The sequence below is a fragment of the Vipera berus genome, assembly GCF_964194415.1.
Source record: "Vipera berus genome assembly, chromosome: 4".
Lineage (NCBI taxonomy): Eukaryota > Metazoa > Chordata > Lepidosauria > Squamata > Viperidae > Vipera > Vipera berus.
Genome location: NC_138206.1, coordinates 17,296,519 through 17,320,480, shown reverse-complemented (window position 1 = coordinate 17,320,480; position 23,962 = coordinate 17,296,519). Strand labels below are relative to the sequence as shown.

The 23,962-nt window shown below is 41.7% G+C and overlaps 1 protein-coding gene across 2 annotated transcripts in view; it reads left to right on the top strand.

Annotated features, from left to right (window-relative positions):
* PDGFD (platelet derived growth factor D) overlaps positions 1-22,724 on the top strand; it is a 195,346-nt gene extending 172,622 nt beyond the window's left edge. For both annotated transcript variants that reach the window (XM_081326633.1, XM_081326632.1), the window contains 2 exons: positions 15,946-16,157; positions 22,441-22,724. In XM_081326633.1, the coding sequence (XP_081182759.1) occupies positions 15,946-16,157; positions 22,441-22,575 (347 nt within the window). In that variant the 3' untranslated portion in view covers positions 22,576-22,724. The remainder of the gene's footprint in view (positions 1-15,945; positions 16,158-22,440) is intronic.
* Positions 22,725-23,962: the final 1,238 nt, after the last annotated feature.

Here is a 23,962-nt window from a genome sequence, read left to right as displayed (position 1 = left end):
AGGCAATGTCAGCAAGTAACTAGAATCCTCTGTGTATCTATCTTTGAAGGGTTCTGGGCCATCTGCCAATAAGCCAAATTATTTTGAATGCTGAATGCAAAATACATTTTTGCTGTTTGCTTGCAGCAAATGTGTCTCCTTTCTTACATGTAGTTAGTAATCCTCACTCCAAGGCAGCTGTTTTAAAATGATTTATATATTCATTTGCATAGATTTAAAGAATGCCAGATTCCAAATGAATGCATAATTAAAAAAGGTAGAATGATTAAAAGAAACAGAAAGATATGCATCCAAAAAAACCATACCAGACAAAATCTTCACCCATTATCCATCCCTGGGTAGACCTAGATAAATGATGATGATGATGATGATGATGATGATGATGATGATGATGATGATGGTGGTGGTGGTGGTGATGATGGAAGGTACCTTGGAGGTCATCTAGTCCAACCCCCTGCTCAGGCAGGAAACCCTATACCATTTCAGACAAATGGCTGTCCAGTCTCTTTTAAAAAACGTCCAGTGTTGGAGCATTCACAGCTTCTAGAGGCAGGTTGTTCCACTGGTTAATTGTTCTGTCAGGAAGTTTCTCCTTAGTTCTAAGTTGCTTCTCTCCTTGATTAGTTTCCATCTGTTGCTTCTTGTCCTGCTTTCAGGTGCTTTGGAGAATAGCTTGACTCCCTCTTCTTTGTGGCAGCCCCTGAGATATTGGAACACTGCTATCATGTCACCCTCTTATCCTCTTCATTAAACTAGACATACCCAATTCCAGCAACCGTTCCTCATATGTTTTAGCCTCCAGACCTCTAATCATCTTTGTTGCTCTTCTCTGCACTCTTTCTAGGTCTCAACATCTTTTTTACATCGTGGTGACCAAAACTGGATGCAGTATTCCAAGTGTGGCCTTACCAAGGCATTGTAAAGTGGTATTAATACTTCACGTGATCTCGATTCTATCCCTCTGTTAATGCAGCCTAACACTGTGTTGGCTTTTTTGGCAGCTGCAGCACACTGCTGGCTCATATCTAAGTGATTGTCCTCTAGGACTCCAAGATCCCTCTCACAGTTACTACTATTGAGCAAGGTACCCCCTATACTATACCTGTACATTTGGTTTTTCTTGCCTAAGTGTAGAACCTTACTATTTTCACCACTGAATTTCATTTTGTTAGATAGCGCTCAGTGTTCCAGTTTATTCAGGTCCTCCTGTATCTTAAGCCTATCTTTTGGAGTGTTGGCTGTTCCTGCCAGCTTGATGTTGTCTGCAAATTTGAAGAGTTCCCCATCTATCCCCTCACCCAAATCGTTGATGAAGATGTTGAGGAGCACTGGGCTCAGAACAGAGCCCTGGGGCACCCCACTACACACTTCCCTCCATGTAGATGCGGTTCCATTGAGGACCACACGCTAAGTACGGCTGGTCAGCGAGCTACAAATCCATCTGGTTTGTATATTTTCAGAGCCTTCCTGTGCATTATCAGGGTGGAAGCTATTTGGATCTCCAGAGTGATACAGTTCCAGAGGACAGGCACTGTGACCGAGAAGGCATGTTTCTGACAGATGGTTTTGTTCAATGGAGTTTGTTCAACCTAGAATGCACCCATTCACCCAAAGCTCAGGCAGGCAAGCAGAAACAGTCAGAAATAGATGGTCGCTCCAATAATCAGGTACTTTCCCATGAAGGGTTTTGTGCATAATAAGTACCACTTTGAATTGCATCCAGAATCCTGGCAACCTATACAGCTCACAGAAGAGCTGTCACATGGTCATACCATCTCTCAATATTCTAAACATTCACTTGAATATGAGCCAGCAGTGTGCAGCAGCTGCCAGAAAAGCTAATACAATCCTGGGTTGTATAAACAGAGGCATAGAATCAGGATCACATGGAATATTAGCACCTCTTTATACAACTCAAGTAAGACCACACCTGGAATACTGCAACCAATTTTGGTCACCAAAAAAGATGTTGAGACCTTGGAAAAAAAAGTTCAGAGAAGAGCAACTAAGATGATCAAAGGTCTGGAGATTAAAGCATATGAAAAACAGTTGCAGGACTTGAGTTTGGCTAGTCTAAAGAAAAGAAATAGGGGAGACATGATAGCAGTATTCCAGTATGTGAGGGGCTGTCACAAAGAAGAGGGGGTCAAATTGTTCTCCGAAGCACTAGAGGGCAGGACAAGAAACAATGGTTGGAAACTGATCAAAGAGAGAAGCAACCTGGAATTAAGGAGAAACTTCCTGACTGTGAAAACAATTAACCAGTGGAACAGCTTGCCTCCAGATATTGTGGGCACTCCATCACTGGAGGTTTTTAAGAAGAGGCTACAGTCATTTATCTGAAATGATGTAGGTTTTCCTACTTGAGCAGGGGGCTGGACTAGAAGATCTCCAAGGTCCCTTTCAGCTCTATTGTATTCTATTCTGTGTATAGCACATTTTTGTGTGGTGGTGGTGGTGGGGTGACTTTGAGACAATGTTTGATTGCTGGTGGCCTCCTAAACTAGTCCCTAAACTAATTGTTTTTGGAACAATTCACCATACCGAACTGGCTCTGTACTTAAGGCAAGACTAGAACTCATGGTCTCCCAGATTCTAATTTAGTTCCTTAGCCCCAATACCATACAATTCATTTAGGTACACATAATGAGAAATTTTCACAACTTTACATTTAAAAGAAAATTGTAGGGCCGTGAAAAGGACAACCAACTTTATTAATATTATTTAGGTTTCGATCCCACCTTTATTACTTTATACAGTAAGTAACTCAAGATGGCAAACATACCTAATACTGGTCTTTGGAGATTCTCAGTCATCCAGGTCATGGTTGTCTCAAAAGGAACAACTTTTTTTCTCCCTCCCCCCCAAAGGCAACTGGACTGTGTTTTATTTGAGGAACAAAAAGAAAACATTTTGCTTCTTCTTCATCAGTTGTAATTGGATGTTGGGGGAATCAATTACACCTTCTTGGATAAGAAGTAGAATGTTTTCTTCTTCCTCCTCAAATAAAAAACAGTCCAATTGCCTTTTGAAAAGAAAAGGAAAAAAAGTATCTTTGAGATATCTAATACGTTTTCCTTCTCCAATTTTGCATAGCAACAACAACCCTGTGGAGTGGACTGAGAGAAAATGATTGGCCCAAGGTTACCCAGCCAGTTTTCATGCCTAGGTCAGGACTGGAACTCATGGTATCCTGGTTTCTAGGCCAGCACCTTAACCACTAAGCCAGGGATCTTCAAACTTGGCAACTTTAAGACTTGTGGCCTTCAGCCTGGCTGAGGAATTCTGGGAGTTGAAGTCCACAAGACTTAAAGTTGCCAAGTTTGAAGAATCCCACACTAAGCTGAACTGGGTCTCGTAGGAACCTTTAGATTTTCACAGAGCTGCCCCATATGATAAAGTAATGAATGTGGCTATTCTCTCATTAAAGCGTATCTGAGTATTTCTCCAAGATGTCTATCTAATCCCTTTCTCTTATAGAGGATAATAAAAGGCTTTCTGCTGCAGCCGAACCTTTTTCAACCATCACGGCCTGGGTTCAGACATTATACTAAGCCACAATGTGATTTGTTACATTGCATCTTAATGTTTTGCACTGATGAAGTCATTATGAATCATGGCTTGATATCAACTAGTCCACTATGTTTGGCTAGACAAATGAGGACTAAAATAAGCCATGACTTAGCTCAACTGAGAAATTGGTCTAACTGAGCTCCCTAGTTTCTTATATTTTGGTTATTCCTGACCCTGGATGCTTGCTTGCTTGCTTCTTTATCCTCATTTGTTATTTATCTTCTAGTTCTAACTTGATTTGTTGTCTGGGTCAGACAATCATTGCCAACCATAACCCAACCTGGCAATGTTAGGTGTAATGTAAAGATTATTATCCATGCCAGATTTTCTCCCATCTTGTCTAGTTATACAGTTTGTCAGTCTTATAAGGCTTCCCAAATGTTCTTTCTTTCCATTCTCATTTTCGTGAAAATAGTTCCCAAATCTAGCAATGAGGAGGCGATAAGCCGCCTGGGTAAGCCAAGGGAAATCATCAAAACAATTAAAAAACTAAAGTTAGAATATTTCGGACATGTGATGCGACACCCAGAAAAATATGGCATACTCCATTTAATCCTCCATTGAAGGCAAACAAGGCCTTGGCAGAAGAAGAACATCATGGCTTCAAAATCTAAGGGACTGGTTTGGACAAAACTCAGCAGCACTTTTTTCTGTGGCTATTGATAAAAACAGGATCGCCAACTTGATTGCCAACGTTCGATAACGGATATGGCACAAAAAGAAGAAGCAAATACTTCAGAAGTTCAGCAATAGGCACACGCAAGCTAATTTTTCATCAAAGTATTCACTTATGTTTCATGGAAACATTTCTCCAGTCCCAATATTCCACCTTCAACAAGTTCTACCTTATGCTAACTAAATTAAAACTCAAGATGAAAAATATGAGAATCTCTTATGTGTAGTTGTAGTTAAAAAAAAAAAAGAGTTCAATTTAGGCTTGCTGATAGTGATAGCCTGTATTAAGTAATTGTGGAACAGCTCCTTCTGAGATCTGCCCACATTCTTCAAATGCAGATGACATTTTTAATCAGGCACATTACCTAACTACTTCCATATATTTTATTTGTAGCTGTAGAGATGGACTATAATGGTTTACAGCATAATACTAAATGAAGAAGAGAAACGCCAAATGATTCTCTGGGAACAGTAGGTTACCACTATAGAAAATTTACTCATCACACCTGTGAACTCTCTATTTACAAATTACTTCTACGTGAATGTGTGCCCACAGAAAGGTGAGATTGCTTATATAGGTTTGCAGGGTGCAAACCAATAAATATGAGAGAGAGAGAGAGAGAATGGGGATTTCCCGTCACTACAAATTAACAGAAAATGTGATGCTTGGTATACACTAATTTATCTCTAAAGCATAAAACCCTTCCTTTAAAAAGAAAAAAGAAAAACAGATAGGTGTTCTGTAAAGCCAGATTCATTCTTGGCTTAAATCCATGGATATCACACAAACGGAGCCTTTGTGACAGCAGTAATTTCATTCTGCTGAGGCAACTTGACCTTCTTCCTTTGAGGTAATTGACATGCCAAGTTATATGAGCCACAGAATTCATTTCTTGTGAATGGTTGGCATTCCATTCAAAAGCCCAGCCTGCTGAATGGGTCTCTTTAAGACCCGACCTTTTTGCCAAAGAAGTTTCATCTTGAATGGCAGACCATATAAACACTCCTGTGTGTGTACCTACAGATACTTTACCTTTTCCAAATGACACTTTTCCAACTTCTTTTAAAATGTCTTGTTTGCAATTGCTTGGAAGTTACTGCTGTAATGTGTTTTCAACTGCTTAATGAAAATATAACAGGCACTAGCACTTTTTCATTCAAAAGAAGAATTTACGAGAACATTCTGTTTCATTCTAGGCCTTCAATGAAGAACTATACTCCCTTTATCTCTTCCCCTTCTTAAACTTAAAAAAAATGTGAAAAAATGAAGTTAATAGCTAGGAAGATTGGCTTACCCAGCAATTTAGTTCTGTCTGTCTATTGTAGGTTTCCAAGCCTGCTGGAAAATCAGAATTTAGTTTGGCTTAAACTTCATTTTTCAAATAGAATATGTGGTGATCCTGATTGGATCTGCAATCTTTTCTTCTCTATGGACACCACTGTACATGTGCATGTGATGGTCCATTCATGTTTTTAAAAAAAAAACCAAGTCTTGCAAGATGCCAAATGACTTTCAAAATCTTATGGAAGTAATAGACATTTTCCTGCAAGGTCATAAGGCCTTGTGTGTATGTGACTGGGTGTTCACATCTGTGTATCTTCCATAAGATATTTCCTTTTAGGTTTTAACTTCCACAATTCCTAGCCAGTATTTCAAAGTAGGAACTATGGGACTTGTAATCTAACAATTCCCTGTCTGGGGAATTACCCATAAAGGATCAAATCTCTTGGTGGGGTTGATGTTTATCCAATAGTTGATTGATACAACATTTGCATTCGTTTTCAATGACTCCTGTAGCTTTTCAACATAATAATAATAATAATAATAATAATAATAATAATAATAATAATAAGAAGAAGAAGAAGAAGAAGAAGAAGAAGAAGAAGAAGAAGAAGAAGAAGAAGAAGAAGAAGAAGAAGAAGAAGAAGAAGTTGGAAGGGACCTTGGAGGTCATCTAGTCCAACCCCCTGCTAAGGCAGGAAACCCTATACCATTTCAGACAAATGGCTGTCTAGTCTTTTCTTAAAAACTTCCAGTGTTGGAGCATTCACCACTTCTGGAGGCAGGTTGTTCCACTGGTTAATTGTTCTAACTGTCAGGAAGCTTCTCCTTAGTTCTAGGTTGCTTCTCTCCTTGACTAGTTTCCATCTGTTGCTTCTTGTCCTGCTTTCAGGTGCTTTGGAGAATAGCTTGGCTTAGTATTAGCCAAGCTAATACTTAAAAAGCATTATTTTAAGTATTTATTTTGAAACCGGATTTCATTGTTTCGCCTCTAAATATTTTAAGGAGGTAATCCCCTCTTTCTTTCTCACTAATTTCACTTTAGAGCGGTAGCTCTTACACTCTTCTTTATCTTTGCAAGTTGTCACTTAACAGCACCCATAGCTTTTTAAAACTGAGTTGGTGTTAGATATGCCCACAATTAGTGACAGTGAAAAATTAATGTCTCATTAAAAAGCTTTTCTTCCTCATAAGCAGAATGAATGAGCCAGAATGGCCAGACATGAAAGGAAGAGTATTTGAAGAATGACAGAGCATTAACTTTCACCTGTTAAGGGGAATAATAAATAGTTTTCTACTCTCCTTCCTTTTTGCTATGCACACCAGACCTTTCAGTGCTTGAGTGCACTGGTAACTCCCATTGGTTTTATGCTTAAATCTCAAGGAATATATACATCTTTGTAGAGATAATGGCACTCTTGGGAAAATAGCAAACCAGGGAATATAAGGTATTCTTAAACATTCATATATTTGACATGAGATTTAACTATTCTGATAGCTTGGGCATTCATTCCCACATGTAAAAAATGTCTAAATGTATTGAGAATTTTTACTTTTCAGATCTTGCATCAGATCACTAAAATGTACTCTGGTCAGTGAGTTCTCTTTCAAGATTTCATGCAGAATCTTGTTTGTAATCTCAGAAATATTATCCACTAAAAAACCCCACAACAAATGACTGGATGCTATTGAGAACTGCTGATTTCGTATATAAGTTGTAATTTCATCTTTGGATCATTTAAAAGTCCTCCTTAGCTATCACTACCATTTCCACCAGAAGTTTCCTGCATGACATTAATAGAGAATTTGAAAACAGAAATCTAGAATCATTTCTTTAAACTAAAAGCAACACTGATTAAGTTACCATATTCCATACCAAACACTAATTGATTTACAAAGTAAAATTGTGAAATTCACTCGAAAAAATGAAAGAAGAAAAGAATAAGGACAAAATTATCAGTCTTTCTGTTACATGAATAGAAAGATAAATCTTAAATTCATGTTATCAGTCCAAAGTTTAAGTATAAGGTATTGTTTTCTATTTTTAAGAATCTTTTTCCTACATCCATCCTTGGTAAATCCATGGTTCTTCACCTAATGATAAATTCCAAATTTTGAATATGTAACTCAGAATCACGTTTTCTTTTTTACAACCTTTCTCTTCTAAAAACTGTATTAGCAAAAATATGAATATTAAACTAAAAGCAGGATGATATTGAGGCAAGACCATATCATATACATCACCATCACCATTTTACACTTCTGACATAGCTAGTTTGACAATGAAGCCACTTTGCTTGGTGCACATTCATACAATGATGCAAAAGTTATTGCGGATTAATACTACAGTGAAACCAGAATGGTTTATATTGCATTTTACGGATGTGGAACTTGAAAAGAAAAAGGGGAAGCTGTTGCATATGGAAACTATAGGAAGATTATTGTTCACACAGAGATGGAAGAATAATGAAATATGTACAGTAAAAGGTTGGATTATAAAATTCATGGAACTGGCAAAAATGATGAAGCTGACCAATTTTGCCGGAGGGAAGAAAAAAATAAAGATGGAAGCTTTATTTATATCCCACCTTTCTTCTTCTTTTTACAAATAACTCAAGGAGGCAAATATACCCATACAGTTTTGTCCTGTTTTTCCACAACAACGACAACAACCCTGACAAAATGTAACTGGCCCAAAATCACCAAGCTGCCTTTCATAGCTAAGGCAGTTCTGGAACTTGTGTTTCTTCACTTTCTTGCCTGGTGTCTTAACCACTAGACCAGGGGTAAGTGACCTCGACTCTTTTATGACTCATGGACTTCAACTCCCAGAATTCTAGCTGACTCAGGAATTCTGGGAGTTGAAGTCCATGAGTCATAAAAGAGCCGAGGTTGCCTACCCCTGCGACTAGACCAAACTAGCTCTTTTATATGAACCTTTTGTTGAAAGGGGGGGAAAATACTAAACAAGATGTTTTATGAATCCGAAGATTTAAAAGGGTCCAAGAAAATAAGAATAAAATGGAGAAAGATAAGAATAAGACAGCAATTAATAGAAAGAAGATCCACAGTCATAATTCTGTATTTCCTTTCTTCCTTTTTCTTATTGTTTCATTTTATATATGTTTATTGAATTGAGAAAAGTTATAAAAATTCTAATTGAATTACAACTCACTAAATATTGAGACAGCCAATAAACATGAGAAAATCTTTTGTTGAATTAATCTTCTTTTAAAGTCATAAGCGTCACATTTAGTATTTTTTAAATAATCTTAACCGTTGACTTCTTAACATGTAGCATTCTGTTTATTTTAACTTTTCTCATTGAGTATTCCATTCGATAGAATCTGTGGAAATGTTTACCTGACAAGCAGAGGTCCTTGAGAAATCAGATGGGTGCTGATTTCTTTATCAAATTAATCTGTCAAAACTGACATGTAGTTTTCCAGCAGAAATTGCAGTTCTAGTTTCCAATGCTACCATAAAGTTATATTAGCATATTCAAATACATTTTAACAACCTATTTATTTTGAGAGAAAATTGTGCTTTTGATGGGCATATAAATTAGAAGGGCCATTTTGGAGAAATTATCAAAATATTTTTCAGATGCAGCTTAAGCACATAGCTTCATCCTTCACTTTCCATCCGTTTGTTGCTTTTTTTCCACTAATAGAGAAAAATAAAATTCAAAATGATTTTGAAAACCACAAAATTTAACACAGAAACATAAATTGAAAGCTGTAATAGGAAGGAAAATAAATGGCGAAGCTATGCTGCTTGTGAAAAGGAAGCCTTCAAATCAATTGATTGAACATAAGTCAAGAATGTGATCTGGCTGCCAAAAAAGTAAATGTAATTTTAGGATATGAACCATAAATAATGTTCCCAAACTGTAGGGAGTAATGGTTTTCATTCTGCTTTGACCAATCTCCGCCTTAAGAGTTGTGCTGAGTCCTGGGATGTGACAGAATCAGTTAAACTGGAAGAACTTCAGATGACAGTAAGGACAATTACGGAATGGAAATAAGTCCTGTGAACAGTAATTGAAGGAACTGGAAACATTTAACCTTGAGAAGTCTAAAGCGAAGAACACATGCTTTCTTCAAATACCTGAAGGTTAAGACTCCAGAAGACAGGATAGGCAATAAGTTACAGAAAGGTGGATTCTGCTTGTTAGGCAGCAAAAACAAAAAAACACTTCATAATAGGATGAGCAATAGACCAGTTGCCTGGAGAGTTGATAGATTCCTTTTCCTTGAATATGTTAATGAAGAAGCTAGATGTCCCTAGTCTGGGAGCTGGATTTTGGAATCCACCCCTTATCCAGGGACTGGAATCAATTACCTAAGCTTCTCTTGTTACAGGCTAGAAGCAGTGTACTTTCAGGGAGCTTTTAAAGGAAGGTGTTGAATCATGCAGGCCAATTTATTCAAAGTTAATTATAAACTATTTTATGTCTATCCTGAAAGAAAAAATAAGCAATGTCCTAACAGCTTAATATACTCATCAGATCAGACACGGGACAAATCTTATATCCTGTTTCAGCCTAGCCCAAGGCCATCTACAGGCAGTAGCCACAGCAGTGGCAGCTCATATTTCTGTAATTTTTTTTTGGGCTTGCTAACAAAGAATAAAGGGAGACTGATATAATCATTTCAAACTTATTTGTTCTCATCAGTCAGCCATACCCTTCTGAGATTCAATCCTGGGCCGACTGCGTCTTAAGCAGTTGTTTTAACCCCTAGGCCACAGGCTCTCTCTCTCTCTCTGTGTGTTAGCTGAGAAGCAAGGAAGATATGTGTTAAATGTTTGTTAAGCATTCAGAATACACTTGCTTAGTCCCAGACATGGGACAAATCTTATATCCTGTTTCAGCCTAGCCCAAGGCCATCTACAGGCAGTAGCCACAGCAGTGGCAGCTCATATTTGTGTAAATCTTTTAGCTTGCTAACAAAGAATAAAGGGAGACCGATATGATCATTTCAAATTTATTTGTTCTCATCAGTCAGCCATACCCTTCTGATATTCGAACCTGGACCAACTACCATATGGGATATGGTAAAGAATTTGGCAAAATGATTATACTCTGCAAGATTCAATTATTACAAAGGAAACATGAAATCATAAAAGATATACTTTTTATAATGATCAAAAGTAGTTTTGTGATTTCAGCATCTGCAAATAAGAAGCATAATTTGGATGGAATTTAAAAGCAAGGCTGTAAGCTCAGATACTTGGTTAAATCTGAAATACTTGTAACATAAAATACAGAACACTTCATATATAAGTTACTATTGAAATAGTCTGAACAGGTTAAAGTTTGCATGAGCAAATGGATGTAGAATTCAAACAAAACAATCAATACCTCACAATCAGAGTATCAATAGAAAATAAGATTAATTTCACAATACATTAAAAGAAAATTGATATAGGATGTGTTTCCTCTGATATGTTACCCAGTGATGATTACTAAACAAGACATGTATATATTCAGGAGATTCCTAGAAATATAAAAAATCAAGTTGGACCATTTTATTCTAAGTGATGACAAAGTAATAAAGTTCAACTTTTCTGGAAGGTGATCTATTATAGGATGAAGGGTGAAAAATTGTAAATACTGACTTTCCTTTTTCATCTGTCTGTCATTAAAGGTCATATACTTCTAACACACATAGTATTTATAAAGGATAATTGTTGTCAAGATATGACAAATGAATGGCAGCTTAAACTATGGAAGCATGAATCAGTGCCTAAAATTAGGTGAAAACAAAGTTTGACGTTAGCTTCAACTTCATCTGGAAGTCACTGATAAACCATCTAACAAACATATATATGGTACCAATAGGAAAAAAAAAACACATGCAGCACTTATGGAATCCTGAGTGATCTCTGAACTTGATTTTTGGACTCCACAATTCTGTATATGGGTTGGTGCCATAACCAAGATTTGGGCTCTCTTAAAATAAAGGTTCTAAGTGCTTTGATTGTGATTGCCTTTTTTTATTGGATAGCCCTCTCAGATAATTTACAATTTTATATTAATAATAGTAAATAAAGCAATTTTCAGAGTGTTAAAACATTAAATTGCTGTAAACATACCTTTCTATTATTTTAATCCAAGCTGATATATAAGGACACCATAACATGAGATGTTTATTCCAGTGCCGTAGTTTCTACTTACTTTTAATATTTATTATTTTGCAAACCTTTCCATGCAAATATTTGTATTTTTGGTGGCATAGTGGTTATAGTGCAGTATTGCAGGCTAACTCTGCCCACTGCCAGGAGTTCAATCCTGATGTGCCTCAAGGTTAAGTCAGCCTTTCATCCTTCTAAGGTTCATAAAATGTGAACCCACATTGTTGTGGGCAATATGCAAATAATGCTTACATTAAAAATCACCCAGAGATTGCTGCAAAGTGTTACGGGGTGGTACATAAACAGCAATGTTATTGCTGTTTTTGTAATTTTTAATGTACCGTATATACTTGAGTATAAGCCGAATTTTTCAGCCCACTTTTTGGGCTGAAAAATTCCACTTCGGCTTATACTCCAGTCAACAAAAAAACTTACCGAGGACTTGTGCGCGGCCGAGGCTTTGGTGCTTCCGGGATCGCCCGCACCTCTCCCAAGCCACCGCTGTCCGAGACCTGCCGAAGTTTGGGGAGGTTTGGGGAGGTGCGCGTGCACCTCCCCAAACTCCGCGCCTTGCCTGCCTGCTTCTTTCCGCAGCGGAAAGAAGCAGGCAGGCAGGGCGCGGAGGAACGGAGACTTGCCGACGTTTGGGGAGGTTTGGGCGCCTCCCCAAACCTCGGCAGGTCTCCGTTCCTCCGCGCAGACCTGCCGACGTTTGGGGAGGTTTGGGCGCCTCCCCAAACCTCCCCAAACCTCGGCAGGTCTCCGTTCCTCCTGCCGACCTTTGGGGAGGTTTGGGCGCCTCCCCAAACCTCCCCAAACCTCGGCAGGTCTCCGTTCCTCCTGCCGACCTTTGGGGAGGTTTGGGCGCCTCCCCAAACCTCCCCAAACCTCGGCAGGTCTCCGTTCCTCCTGCCGACCTTTGGGGAGGTTTGGGCGCCTCCCCAAACCTCGGCAGGTCTCCGTTCCTCCGCGCAGACCTGCCAACGTTTGGGGAGGTTTGGGCGCCTCCCCAAACCTCCCCAAACCTCGGCAGGTCTCCGTTCCTGTTTGGGGAGGTTTGGGCGCCTCCCCAAACCTCCCCAAACCTCGGCAGGTCTCCGTTCTTCCTGCCGACCTTTGGGGAGGTTTGGGCGCCTCCCCAAACCTCCCCAAACCTCGGCAGGTCTCCGTTCCTGTTTGGGGAGGTTTGGGCGCCTCCCCAAACCTCCCCAAACCTCGGCAGGTCTCCATTCCTCCGCGCAGACCTGCCGACGTTTGGGGAGGTTTGGGCGCCTTCCCAAACCTCCCCAAACCTCGGCAGGTCTCCGTTCCTGTTTGGGGAGGTTTGGGCGCCTCCCCAAACCTCGGCAGGTCTCCGTTCCTCCGCGCAGACCTGCCGACCTTTGGGGAGGTTTGGGCGCCTCCCCAAACGTCCCCAAACCTCGGCAGGTCTCCGTTCCTGTTTGGGGAGGTTTGGGCGCCTCCCCAAACCTCCCCAAACCTCGGCAGGTCTCCGTTCCTCTGCGCAGACCTGCCGACGTTTGGGGAGGTTTGGGCGCCTCCCCAAACCTTCCCAAACCTCGGCAGGTCTCCGTTCCTGTTTGGGGAGGTTTGGGCGCCTCCCCAAACCTCCCCAAACCTCGGCAGGTCTCCGTTCCTCCGCGCAGACCTGCCGACCTTTGGGGAGGTTTGGGCGCCTCCCCAAACCTCCCCAAACCTCAGCAGGTCTCCGTTCCTGTTTGGGGAGGTTTGGGCGCCTCCCCAAACCTCCCCAAACCTCGGCAGGTCTCCGTTCCTCCGCGCAGACCTGCCGACCTTTGGGGAGGTTTGGGCGCCTCCCCAAACGTCCCCAAACCTCGGCAGGTCTCCGTTCCTGTTTGGGGAGGTTTGGGCGCCTCCCCAAACCTCCCCAAACCTCGGCAGGTCTCCGTTCCTCCGCGCAGACCTGCCGACCTTTGGGGAGGTTTGGGCGCCTCCCCAAACGTCCCCAAACCTCGGCAGGTCTCCGTTCCTGTTTGGGGAGGTTTGGGCGCCTCCCCAAACCTCCCCAAACCTCGGCAGGTCTCCGTTCCTCCGCGCAGACCTGCCGACCTTTGGGGACATTTGGGCGCCTCCCCAAACCTCCCCAAACCTCGGCAGGTCTCCGTTCTTCCTGCCGACCTTTGGGGAGGTTTGGGCGCCTCCCCAAACCTCCCCAAACGTCGGCAGGTCTGCGCGGAGGAACGGAGACCTGCCGAGGTTTGGGGAGGTTTGGGGAGGCGCCCAAACCTCCCCAAACAGGAACGGAGACCTGCCGAGGTTTGGGGAGGTTTGGGGAGGCGCCCAAACCTCCCCAAAGGTCGGCAGGTCTGCGCGGAGGAACGGAGACCTGCCGAGGTTTGGGGAGGTTTGGGGAGGCGCCCAAACCTCCCCAAACAGGAACGGAGACCTGCCGAGGTTTGGGGAGGTTTGGGGAGGCGCCCAAACCTCCCCAAAGGTCGGCAGGTCTGCGCGGAGGAACGGAGACCTGCCGAGGTTTGGGGAGGCGCCCAAACCTCCCCAAACAGGAACGGAGACCTGCCGAGGTTTGGGGAGGTTTGGGGAGGCGCCCAAACCTCCCCAAAGGTCGGCAGGAAGAACGGAGACCTGCCAAGGTTTGGGGAGGTTTGGGGAGGCGCCCAAACCTCCCCAAAGGTCGGCAGGAGGAACGGAGACCTGCCGAGGTTTGGGGAGGCGCCCAAACCTCCCCAAAGGTCGGCAGGAGGAACGGAGACCTGCTGAGGTTTGGGGAGGTTTGGGGAGGCGCCCAAACCTCCCCAAAGGTCGGCAGGAGGAACGGAGACCTGCCGAGGTTTGGGGAGGTTTGGGGAGGCGCCCAAACCTCCCCAAAGGTCGGCAGGAGGAACGGAGACCTGCCGAGGTTTGGGGAGGTTTGGGGAGGCGCCCAAACCTCCCCAAAGGTCGGCAGGTCTGCGCGGAGGAACGGAGACCTGCAGAGGTTTGGGGAGGTTTGGGGAGGCGCCCAAACCTCCCCAAAGGTCGGCAGGAGGAACGGAGACCTGCCGAGGTTTGGGGAGGCGCCCAAACCTCCCCAAAGGTCGCCAGGTCTGCGCGGAGGAACGGAGACCTGCCGAGGTTTGGGGAGGTTTGGGGAGGCGCCCAAACCTCCCCAAAGGTCGGCAGGAGGAACGGAGACCTGCCGAGGTTTGGGGAGGTTTGGGGAGGCGCCCAAACCTCCCCAAAGGTCGGCAGGAGGAACGGAGACCTGCCGAGGTTTGGGGAGGCGCCCAAACCTCCCCAAAGGTCGGCAGGAGGAACGGAGACCTGCCGAGGTTTGGGGAGGCGCCCAAACCTCCCCAAAGGTCGGCAGGAGGAACGGAGACCTGCCGAGGTTTGGGGAGGTTTGGGGAGGCGCCCAAACCTCCCCAAAGGTCGGCAGGAGGAACGGAGACCTGCCGAGGTTTGGGGAGGCGCCCAAACCTCCCCAAAGGTCGGCAGGTCTGCGCGGAGGAACGGAGACCTGCAGAGGTTTGGGGAGGCGCCCAAACCTCCCCAAAGGTCGGCAGGAGGAACGGAGACCTGCCGAGGTTTGGGGAGGCGCCCAAACCTCCCCAAAGGTCGGCAGGAGGAACGGAGACCTGCCGAGGTTTGGGGAGGTTTGGGGAGGCGCCCAAACCTCCCCAAAGGTCGGCAGGAGGAACGGAGACCTGCCGAGGTTTGGGGAGGTTTGGGGAGGCGCCCAAACCTCCCCAAAGGTCGGCAGGAGGAACGGAGACCTGCCGAGGTTTGGGGAGGTTTGGGGAGGCGCCCAAACCTCCCCAAAGGTCGGCAGGAGGAACGGAGACCTGCTGACGAGCCGCGGCCACACAGGGTATTCCTGTGTATTCAGGCTTGCAAAATGGCGGATCGAGCCTCTGCTGGCGGCAGAGGCTTGCAGAACGGCGGATCGGCTTATACTCGAGTCAATAACTTTTTCCAGTTTTTGGGGGTGAAATTGGGGGTCTCGGCTTATACTCGAGTCGGCTTATACTCAAGTATATACGGTATTTTTTCTTTTCTTTTAAAACTACATCATCATTATTGTTATTATTTTTAAAAAAAATACAGTTTTGCTTAGATTTTCATCAAACAAAGCCCCCATTCGAAGATCTGCACAGCCAGCCATTGGATGGAGGCGGGGGCTGAATTGGAATAAAAATCTGCAAAATTAATTTAGGCCAGAGATCGATTGATCCATTGACCTCTATGGGGAAACAGGTATTTTATTTACAAGTCCGTTTTCCCTCTTTTTCCTCCTCATTCCCTTTTGCCTATTTCAGTTGATTTAGACAGGCTCAACGATGAGGCAAAGCGTTACAGTTGCACTCCAAGGAATTACTCTGTCAACGTGAGGGAGGAGCTGAAGCAAACTAGTGCCGTTTTTTTCCCTCGCTGCCTCCTTGTCCAGCGCTGTGGAGGAAACTGTGGTTGTGGAACTACACATGGGAAATGCGCTTGTATGGCAGGAAAACTGGTGAAGAAGTATCATGAGGTATCTTGCTTTTTATATCTTTTTAAAAAGTGTATGTATGTCAACTGTCTTTTTTTTTTTTCCTGAGATGAAGATAAGTACAGGTAATCCTCGACTTACGACCACAATTGAAGCCCACATTTCTGCTTTTAAGCAAGACGTTTGTTAAGTGAGTTTTGCCCCATTTTACGACCTCTCTTGCCACAGTTGTTAAGTGAATCACTGCAATTGTTAAGTGAGTAACAATTGTTCAGTTGTTCAGTGAATCTGCCTTCGCCATTGACTCCGCTAGTCAGAAGGTCACAGGAAGTGATCACGTGACCTTGGGACACTGCAACCATCATAAATGTGAACCAAGTGCCAAGCATCCGAATTTTGATCACGTGACCATGGGGATGCTGCAACAGTCCTGAGTTACTTTTTAAACTGCCGTTGTAACTTTGAACAGTCACTAAAGGAATAGTTGTAAGTTGAGGACTATCTGTAACATTTCTTAGTGCTGCTGTCTTGACACTCATTTAACTAAGATGTTTCCCACGTCAGTAGATGAATGCACATTTGGATGGTTCTGATTGGCTGAAGATGCGTATTTTCTTCCTTCCTAGAATACTGGCATCTCTCCCAAATCATTGTTAACTGCACTAAAATTTACTAATGACAGTCAAGCTGGATGTGTCCCATAAATATATGTCTACTATAAAGACAAAAGCATTATGAATTTTTATGCCAAAGCACTGTGACAGCTGATTTGGTGTTTTCTTTTAAAAAAAAATCCTGAGGGATACAGTCATTTAAATAATGGAATGGGGGCAAGATAGGGTCTTAGGTCAGGAAATGGTATAATTGGGGTTAGCAGCTCATTCTGGCACTGTTGTAAATTGCAGTCAAAGAGTGGCTATGAGATAAAGCATGAGAAAAAGTCTCTTTTGTTCTACATCCATTGAAGTAATAGCGTAAGGGAAGAAATTGTCTCCTGGTCTTGCTTCTGGATCTTTAGACAAGTATGTAGGGACAAAAAGCCTGAGAATGATGGTTAAAGTAAACAAATACAATTTAAAATAAACCTAGGCAGAGCGGCACCTTGGCAAAGGCTGCCGCCGTGCTTCAGTGCTTCTCTCTCAGAGATGTGATTGCTGAACTGACTTTAGGAGCAGGATGTGATCAGACCACTGGCATTTGAACAGATTGCCTGGGCTAGAGATGTGGAGAAATGTCTAAAAGCAGTGTGAATTTATTGTATGGACAGAAGCAGGAAGAATAAATATACCAGTTTCATAATGGAGATAGAATATCTGCCCAGTAGCCAAAGGTTAATATAATTTATGATGAACCTACTGAATTTTAACTGTTCTGTTGCCTGTTGATGTGTCAGATAGTAACCAGTGGAATGATTATTTGGTCAGTTCCATGTGGAAAGTCCTACATCCCAGGGCTTAATATATAAAATAAAACGAAATGTACTTACCCATTGGGCTATTTCCATTCTTATGATATTACAAACTAAAATTAATTAAGGATGATGTTCTAGCTTCAGCTTCAAATGACCTGGCAATGGTAAATTTAGATGTACTGCATATGTATCTTTTATAGCTGAATTAAGAGTACAATGAGTGTAAATCTAATATTAATAGAACCTGTGAAAATAAATCTATTTTGGATACGTCAAAGGTAAGACTGATGTGAACTCAGGAAAAGTTTGTCTCCTCCTCCTCCTCCTCCTCCTCCTCCTCCTCCTCCTCCTCCTCCTCCTCCTCCTCCTTTTTTATCCAGTTACCACTTTCTCCTCCTTCTGTGTGAATATATATGTATTATGTGTGTATATGTGTATGTGTGTATTCTAAAACAAACTATCCTTCATTACCTTTGCTCCGTATTAATCTAGCCACTTTTTTTATAACTGTCTGTAGTGCATTGACTTCCTTTGTATCTTAGAATCAATATAAAGTTCTAAACAGGAGGGTATGCCAGTTAGACAAGGGACTTATACTTCAGAATTAACCTTACATACATGGCAGATGAAAATCCCTTTTCTCAATATCTTAAAGAGGGGAAAGGGCCAGGTGAGAAGCTGGGCTGTTAATGTGCTGGTTATTATCCATGTAGCTATTACTTGATATGAGGCATTCAAAGGTTTTGAAGGAACTGTGCTATAAGAGAAAGGCAAGTCACAATTGTGCTATGGATAGGAAAGATAGAAATACCTGCACATGAAAGTCTTGTTGATAATGCTCTTGAAAGCTACTTAATTAAAATATAAATAAATAATAACTAGACATATTGCGATGCCAGTATGCCACTATTCAGTTCCCAAAGACATTGTTAGAAAATTCAAAAGGAAAGCTGTGGACCATTGCTTTCTTTGAAACTGTCCCTACCCAACTAGAGAAAAAGGGTAAGCTACAGATTGTGAGAAGTATCCTGGAGGAATGAAGGATGAGAAGAGCATTATAGTACTATGGGAAAATGTCTGAAGTTATCTGCCCATGAGATAACCAATATTTATGCCCGGGTTGAGTGAAAGTCCACCTTGTGGTTGTTTTGTTGCGTGCTCAGTCACCATTTTACATTTTATATTTTGAACTTGGATATTGTCTGTTTGTTAGATGGTTTTATTTCTTTTTTCTTCTTTTTGATTTATTGTGTCTTTATTTGTACATTGCCCAAAGTCATACTGTCTGAAGTGAGCAGCCTCATACTATCAGAACTTTATAGACTATTATAAATTCTATAACACTGAAATCCCTAATTATGAATGAATGAGATTCTGTTTATTCCAGATCTGGAAGGAAACTAGTCAATACTAAAATAACATGTAATCTTCTTCAGGCTGAGTATTATTATTTTTTTCAATCTTACATGGTCCAAAATGTTCATAAGCAACATATTGCATTAATTTATTAGACACATGTTGCTAAAACAATATGTTTTGTAGATGTACTTGTCCTTCCTTGTTGTGTTAGTGCGATGCTCTCCAGCCGCCTTCTTTGTGCTGGCCAGCTTCACTTTAGGAAAAGATTGACACAACTGATCTCTAGTTTGGCTGCTGTGACCAATTAGCACAGCATTTTGCTGATAGTTGTTCAGCTTCACCACAGCTTTGACTCTTCATGGGCAGACCCATTGTGGTGACAGGGGACATGTCTTACCAAGTTACTTGGGACTCCTGTGAATAAGTTACTGTGGACTCTAGTGGATAAGATGCTCCATCACTTGTTCCAGCCATTTGGCCTAAGACAGGGGTAGGCAACCTTGGCTCTTTTATGAGTCATGGACTTCAACTCCCAGAATTCCTGAGCCAGCCATAAAAGAGCCGAGGTTGCCTACCCCTGGCCTAAGAAGACCAAGTTGGATACAGGAGCAGAGGGAATGCCAACGGCCTTGAAAGATAATTGCCATAAAGTGGAAAGATGGAATAGAGAAGGAAAACCCTCCCCAAAGGCTGAAGGGATGCTGAAAGAATATCCCTTTGTCTTGCTTATGTAAGATTACGAAATAAGGTTCCCATATATAGTATTTCTGGGTGAGAATAAGTCCTTTAGAATGGCAGTTGCCACAGATATATTAATACAGGAATGCGAGAGAGTGAATACCTGTGAAACTAAGATAACTGAAAAGAGCCTGATCACCCAGCCCTGATTACAAACCACAATTCTCAACACAATTTCAACTCTGTGCCTCAAATTTAATTAAATTCCATACAAACTTCATTTTAAAAATCAGCAATTCATTCGGTGGAATGTTCAACCCTCACTAGTAAATCGAAAAGGTGGTTTATTTTATTTTATTTTATTTTTTTAAAAAGAGGAACAGAAATATAAAGAGTGATGGAGTTTGTATGTCAAGTTAATTCTTCACTAAAGGAAAGTACCTAAGTAAAACCCTTCAGGGTTTTCAGTAGAGCAAGGGTAGGCAACCTTGGCTCTTTTATGACTCGTGGACTTCAACTCCCAGAATTCCTGAGCCAGCCACACTGAGGGGAAAGGGAGAGGTTTCCAAGCTGAGCCAGGCTGGCTCAGGAATTCTGGGAGTTGAAGTCCACAAGTCATAAAAGAGCCGAGGTTGCCTACCCCTGCAGTAGAGTCACAAGGAAGAAATTCTGGACAGGCTATTTTTTTCTCCTTGTTGTATATTGTCAATTCTATGGGAACGTATAAGGACATCATAATATTTTATATCCCTATAAACCCTGCATACCAGTTGTACTTTCCATCTCAGTTTTATTATCATGGGTCCACATTCAGGACTGATACGGCCTTTGATATATTAAGGGATTGTGAGAAGAATGTTTTCGTATGGGCTTCATAGTTATTTACTGTAGTAATTCTTTAGACCTGGCATTTGTGCCTCACATCTAAGATCATTGATGGTTGCTACTTTCACACATACACATATACAAACTTTTAACCAAAGTCTGAAAACTGCTATCATTTTCATATGGGGATTGTTCCAGTCCCTTGACTATTTTGGTTATCCTTACCCATCTTCTTTTCAACTATACAGTTTCCTTTTGGAGATGAGATGAATAAAATCATAGGTCAATGAAGCCACCAAATTTAATCTCTTATTCACTGCAGAAAACCAGGTTAAAACTTCCAAAGAACCAAACTCTTCTTTGTTTCTAGCAAAGAAGCATCTTCTTTTCCACTACCAATTTGCCCTATTTATATCCCAAAGAAGAGATTGGTGAAAATGATGAGTGAAAGTGAAAATTATGAAGTTCCAAACTAGTCAAGGAGAAAAGCAACCTAGAACTAAGGAGAAACTTCCTGACAGTTAGAACAATTAACCAGTGGAACAACCTGCCTCCAGAGGTGGTGAATGCTCCAACACTGGAGGTTTTTAAGAAGAGACTGGACAGCCTGAAATGGTATAGGGTTTCCTGCCTGAGCAGGGGGTTGGACTAGATGACCTCCAAGGTCCCTTCCAACTTTATATTATTATTATTATTATTATTATTATTATTATTATTATTATTATTATTATTATTATTATTATTATTATTATTATTATTTATAGTTACAAAAAACATCTTCCCTTATCTTTTTCAGTTGTGGAAAAAAAATGCCGCAAGCAGAGATTTTTGTAATAATTAAGCATCACCTCTCTCTCTCTCTCTCTCTCTCTCTCTCTCTCTCTCTCTCTCTCTCTCTCTCTCTCTCTCTCTCTTTCTCTCTCTCCTTATTTTTTTATCTCAATTACCACCACCACCTCCTCCTCCCCCATTTCCTCCTCCTCCTTTCTCTTCTCTTCCCTTTTCCTTTCTCCCTCTTCTGTTCTTCTAAGAATGATTACCAGGGAACAGACAAATCACTTTTACTAAACATTCTGACTGATCACTTCAAAATTGATGAAATTATCTTGAAATTAATCCAAGGGGTTCATATAGTCTCGCAGTCAAAGCCTCCCCTTTCCTATACTTTAAAAATACCTGGAGGATAAGTTGATGGAAAAAAGCTTCTTTTTAACTTGAACTAGAGATGCACAAGATCAATATGTAGTAGGAGGATCGCTGAGATGACCATTGTTTGATTGGTTGATAATGTAAGGATTTCTTATTAGCACCTATATAATGGACACAAGTAGGGCTCAGTGGGTTGGGACGCTGAGCTTGTCGATCAGAAGGTTGGCAGTTTGGCGGGTCAAATCCCGAGTGCCGCGTAACAGAGTGAGCACCTGTTACTCGTCCCAGCTTCTGCCAACCTAGCAGTTCGAAAGCACGTAAAAATGCAAGTAGAAAAATAGGGACCACTCCGGTGGGAAGGTAACAGTGTTCCGTGTGCCTTTGGCGTCTGGTCATGCCAGCCACATGACCACGGAGACGTCCTCGGACAAGCGCTGGCTCTTCGGCTTTGAAACGGAGATGAGCACCGGCCCCTAGAGTCGTAAACGACTAGCACGCATGTGCGGGGGAACCTTTACCTTTACCTTTAATGGACACAACTGAAAGATATGTAAATATAACGCTGAGGACTGAATGACAGTTTACTAAAAAAATTGACAGATGTTATATGTACAGTTTGTTATACTCTGTCCTGTTATAGATTGTATTTTAGGTTTTTGTTATTTCTTTCTGTAACATAAGATAATACTAATAGTAGTGTTGTAGCTAGGGAAGTTGAATCACGTCCACTTTTGTTTTTAAATGTATATTTAATAAAATTTTCTTTAAACAAAAAGATCAATATGTAGTCAAATCCTGAAGAAGATTATTATTACCTTTCTACATTATTGTGAGGTGATGTGCCTAGAAGGTTCCTACATATTCTAATTAACTTCTGATTCCTTTTTCTTTATATCTAATTAGGTGCTGAGATTTATCCCTGAAGCAGGTCATCTCAGGAGGAGGGGCAAAACTAAGCACAATATGGCACTGATTGATATTCAACTGGAGCACCATGAACGTTGCGACTGTGTCTGCAGTGCAAGGCCACCGCGATAAAAGGAGAGCGCCTGGTTTTATGTGCCACTGAAAGGACCTCCTTCTCTTGAGGAAGGAGCCCGTCCATGCTGATTTGCCCAGTGATCGCCGGACTATGCTAAAAGCCTGCATCCATAGCCTTTTGTTTTAAAGTGCTAAATGCCACGACAGCTTACCATTAATAAAGCAGATCGACAACTCTGAATGCAAATCTGGGATTGAGTTTAGAAAACAAATGAACTCAAGGGCTGAATTTTTCAGGCGATGAAATCGACCTGCATGATGGCAGCACTCTTTTTTTGGCTGAGTTCTTAGTTGGCTTTTAAAATTCTCCATGCGTGCATGTAATCACAATACTTTTGCACAAAATCCTTTGCACAAACACACTTAAGCACACTTACAGTCCAAATTAAGGAAAAGGGAATCCTGTATGTGCACAATGGCTAATTCGGTTTATAGGCCGCCAGCAACAAATACAGGTGTATTAGATTTGCAGAAACCTGGCGCTGCATGGAAGTATAAAACTAGCAATAGCATCTAGCAATACAGGCATCATACCTAGATATGTGCATTACAGTAGTCAGATCACAGCAAGCAACATTAAGCAACTGGATCCAAGGGTGCTAGAGTACAAATAGGTAGCCCTTGATTTATGACCACAGTTGGGACCGGAACTTCCAATACTAAGCAATAGGGTCAATAAATGATTCGTCACATTATTGCACCTCATTTCATGATCATATTTGCCATGGTCATTAAGCAAATTATGAGGTCTTTAAGTAAATTTGGCTCTACTCCTTGGCTTTGCTTGTCAGAAGCCAGCTGGGAAGATTGTAAATGGTGATCACATGACTCCAGGAGGTTGCAACCATTGAAAAAAAAATGCATGCTGGTTGCAAATCTCTTGAATCATGATCAAGTGACCGCAAGGACCAGTCATAAGTCACTGTTTCTTCAGTACCATCATACCTTTGAATGGTCACTAAATGAATGATTGTAAGTCAAGGACTACCTGTGTATAATCTGGTTATTTACATAGATTTATGAATTACTCTTCCCTCAACTGGCCTTGTTTCATCAAAATACAGGTTTCAAAATACCATGCTGATATTCATCAAAATTATCACCTTTTATGGGTAGTCGTCACCAAACATGTCAGAATATTGTTAGAACGGACTCCTCTTCAGGCAGTTGTCTAAAGGTCACCATACTTGCCATTTTAAAGTTTCAGGAAAACTTCATAGAATTGTTGCTATCAAGATCAGAAAGATTCCTCCTCAGCCTTGTAAATAAAGACAACCGGTTCCTTCCAGAAGTATTACAATCAAAATAAGAATCCTGGAGGTAGCCCAACACATATGGAGAACCTCAAGTTGGAGGAGAAAAGCTATGCTGAACCCTTCAACCC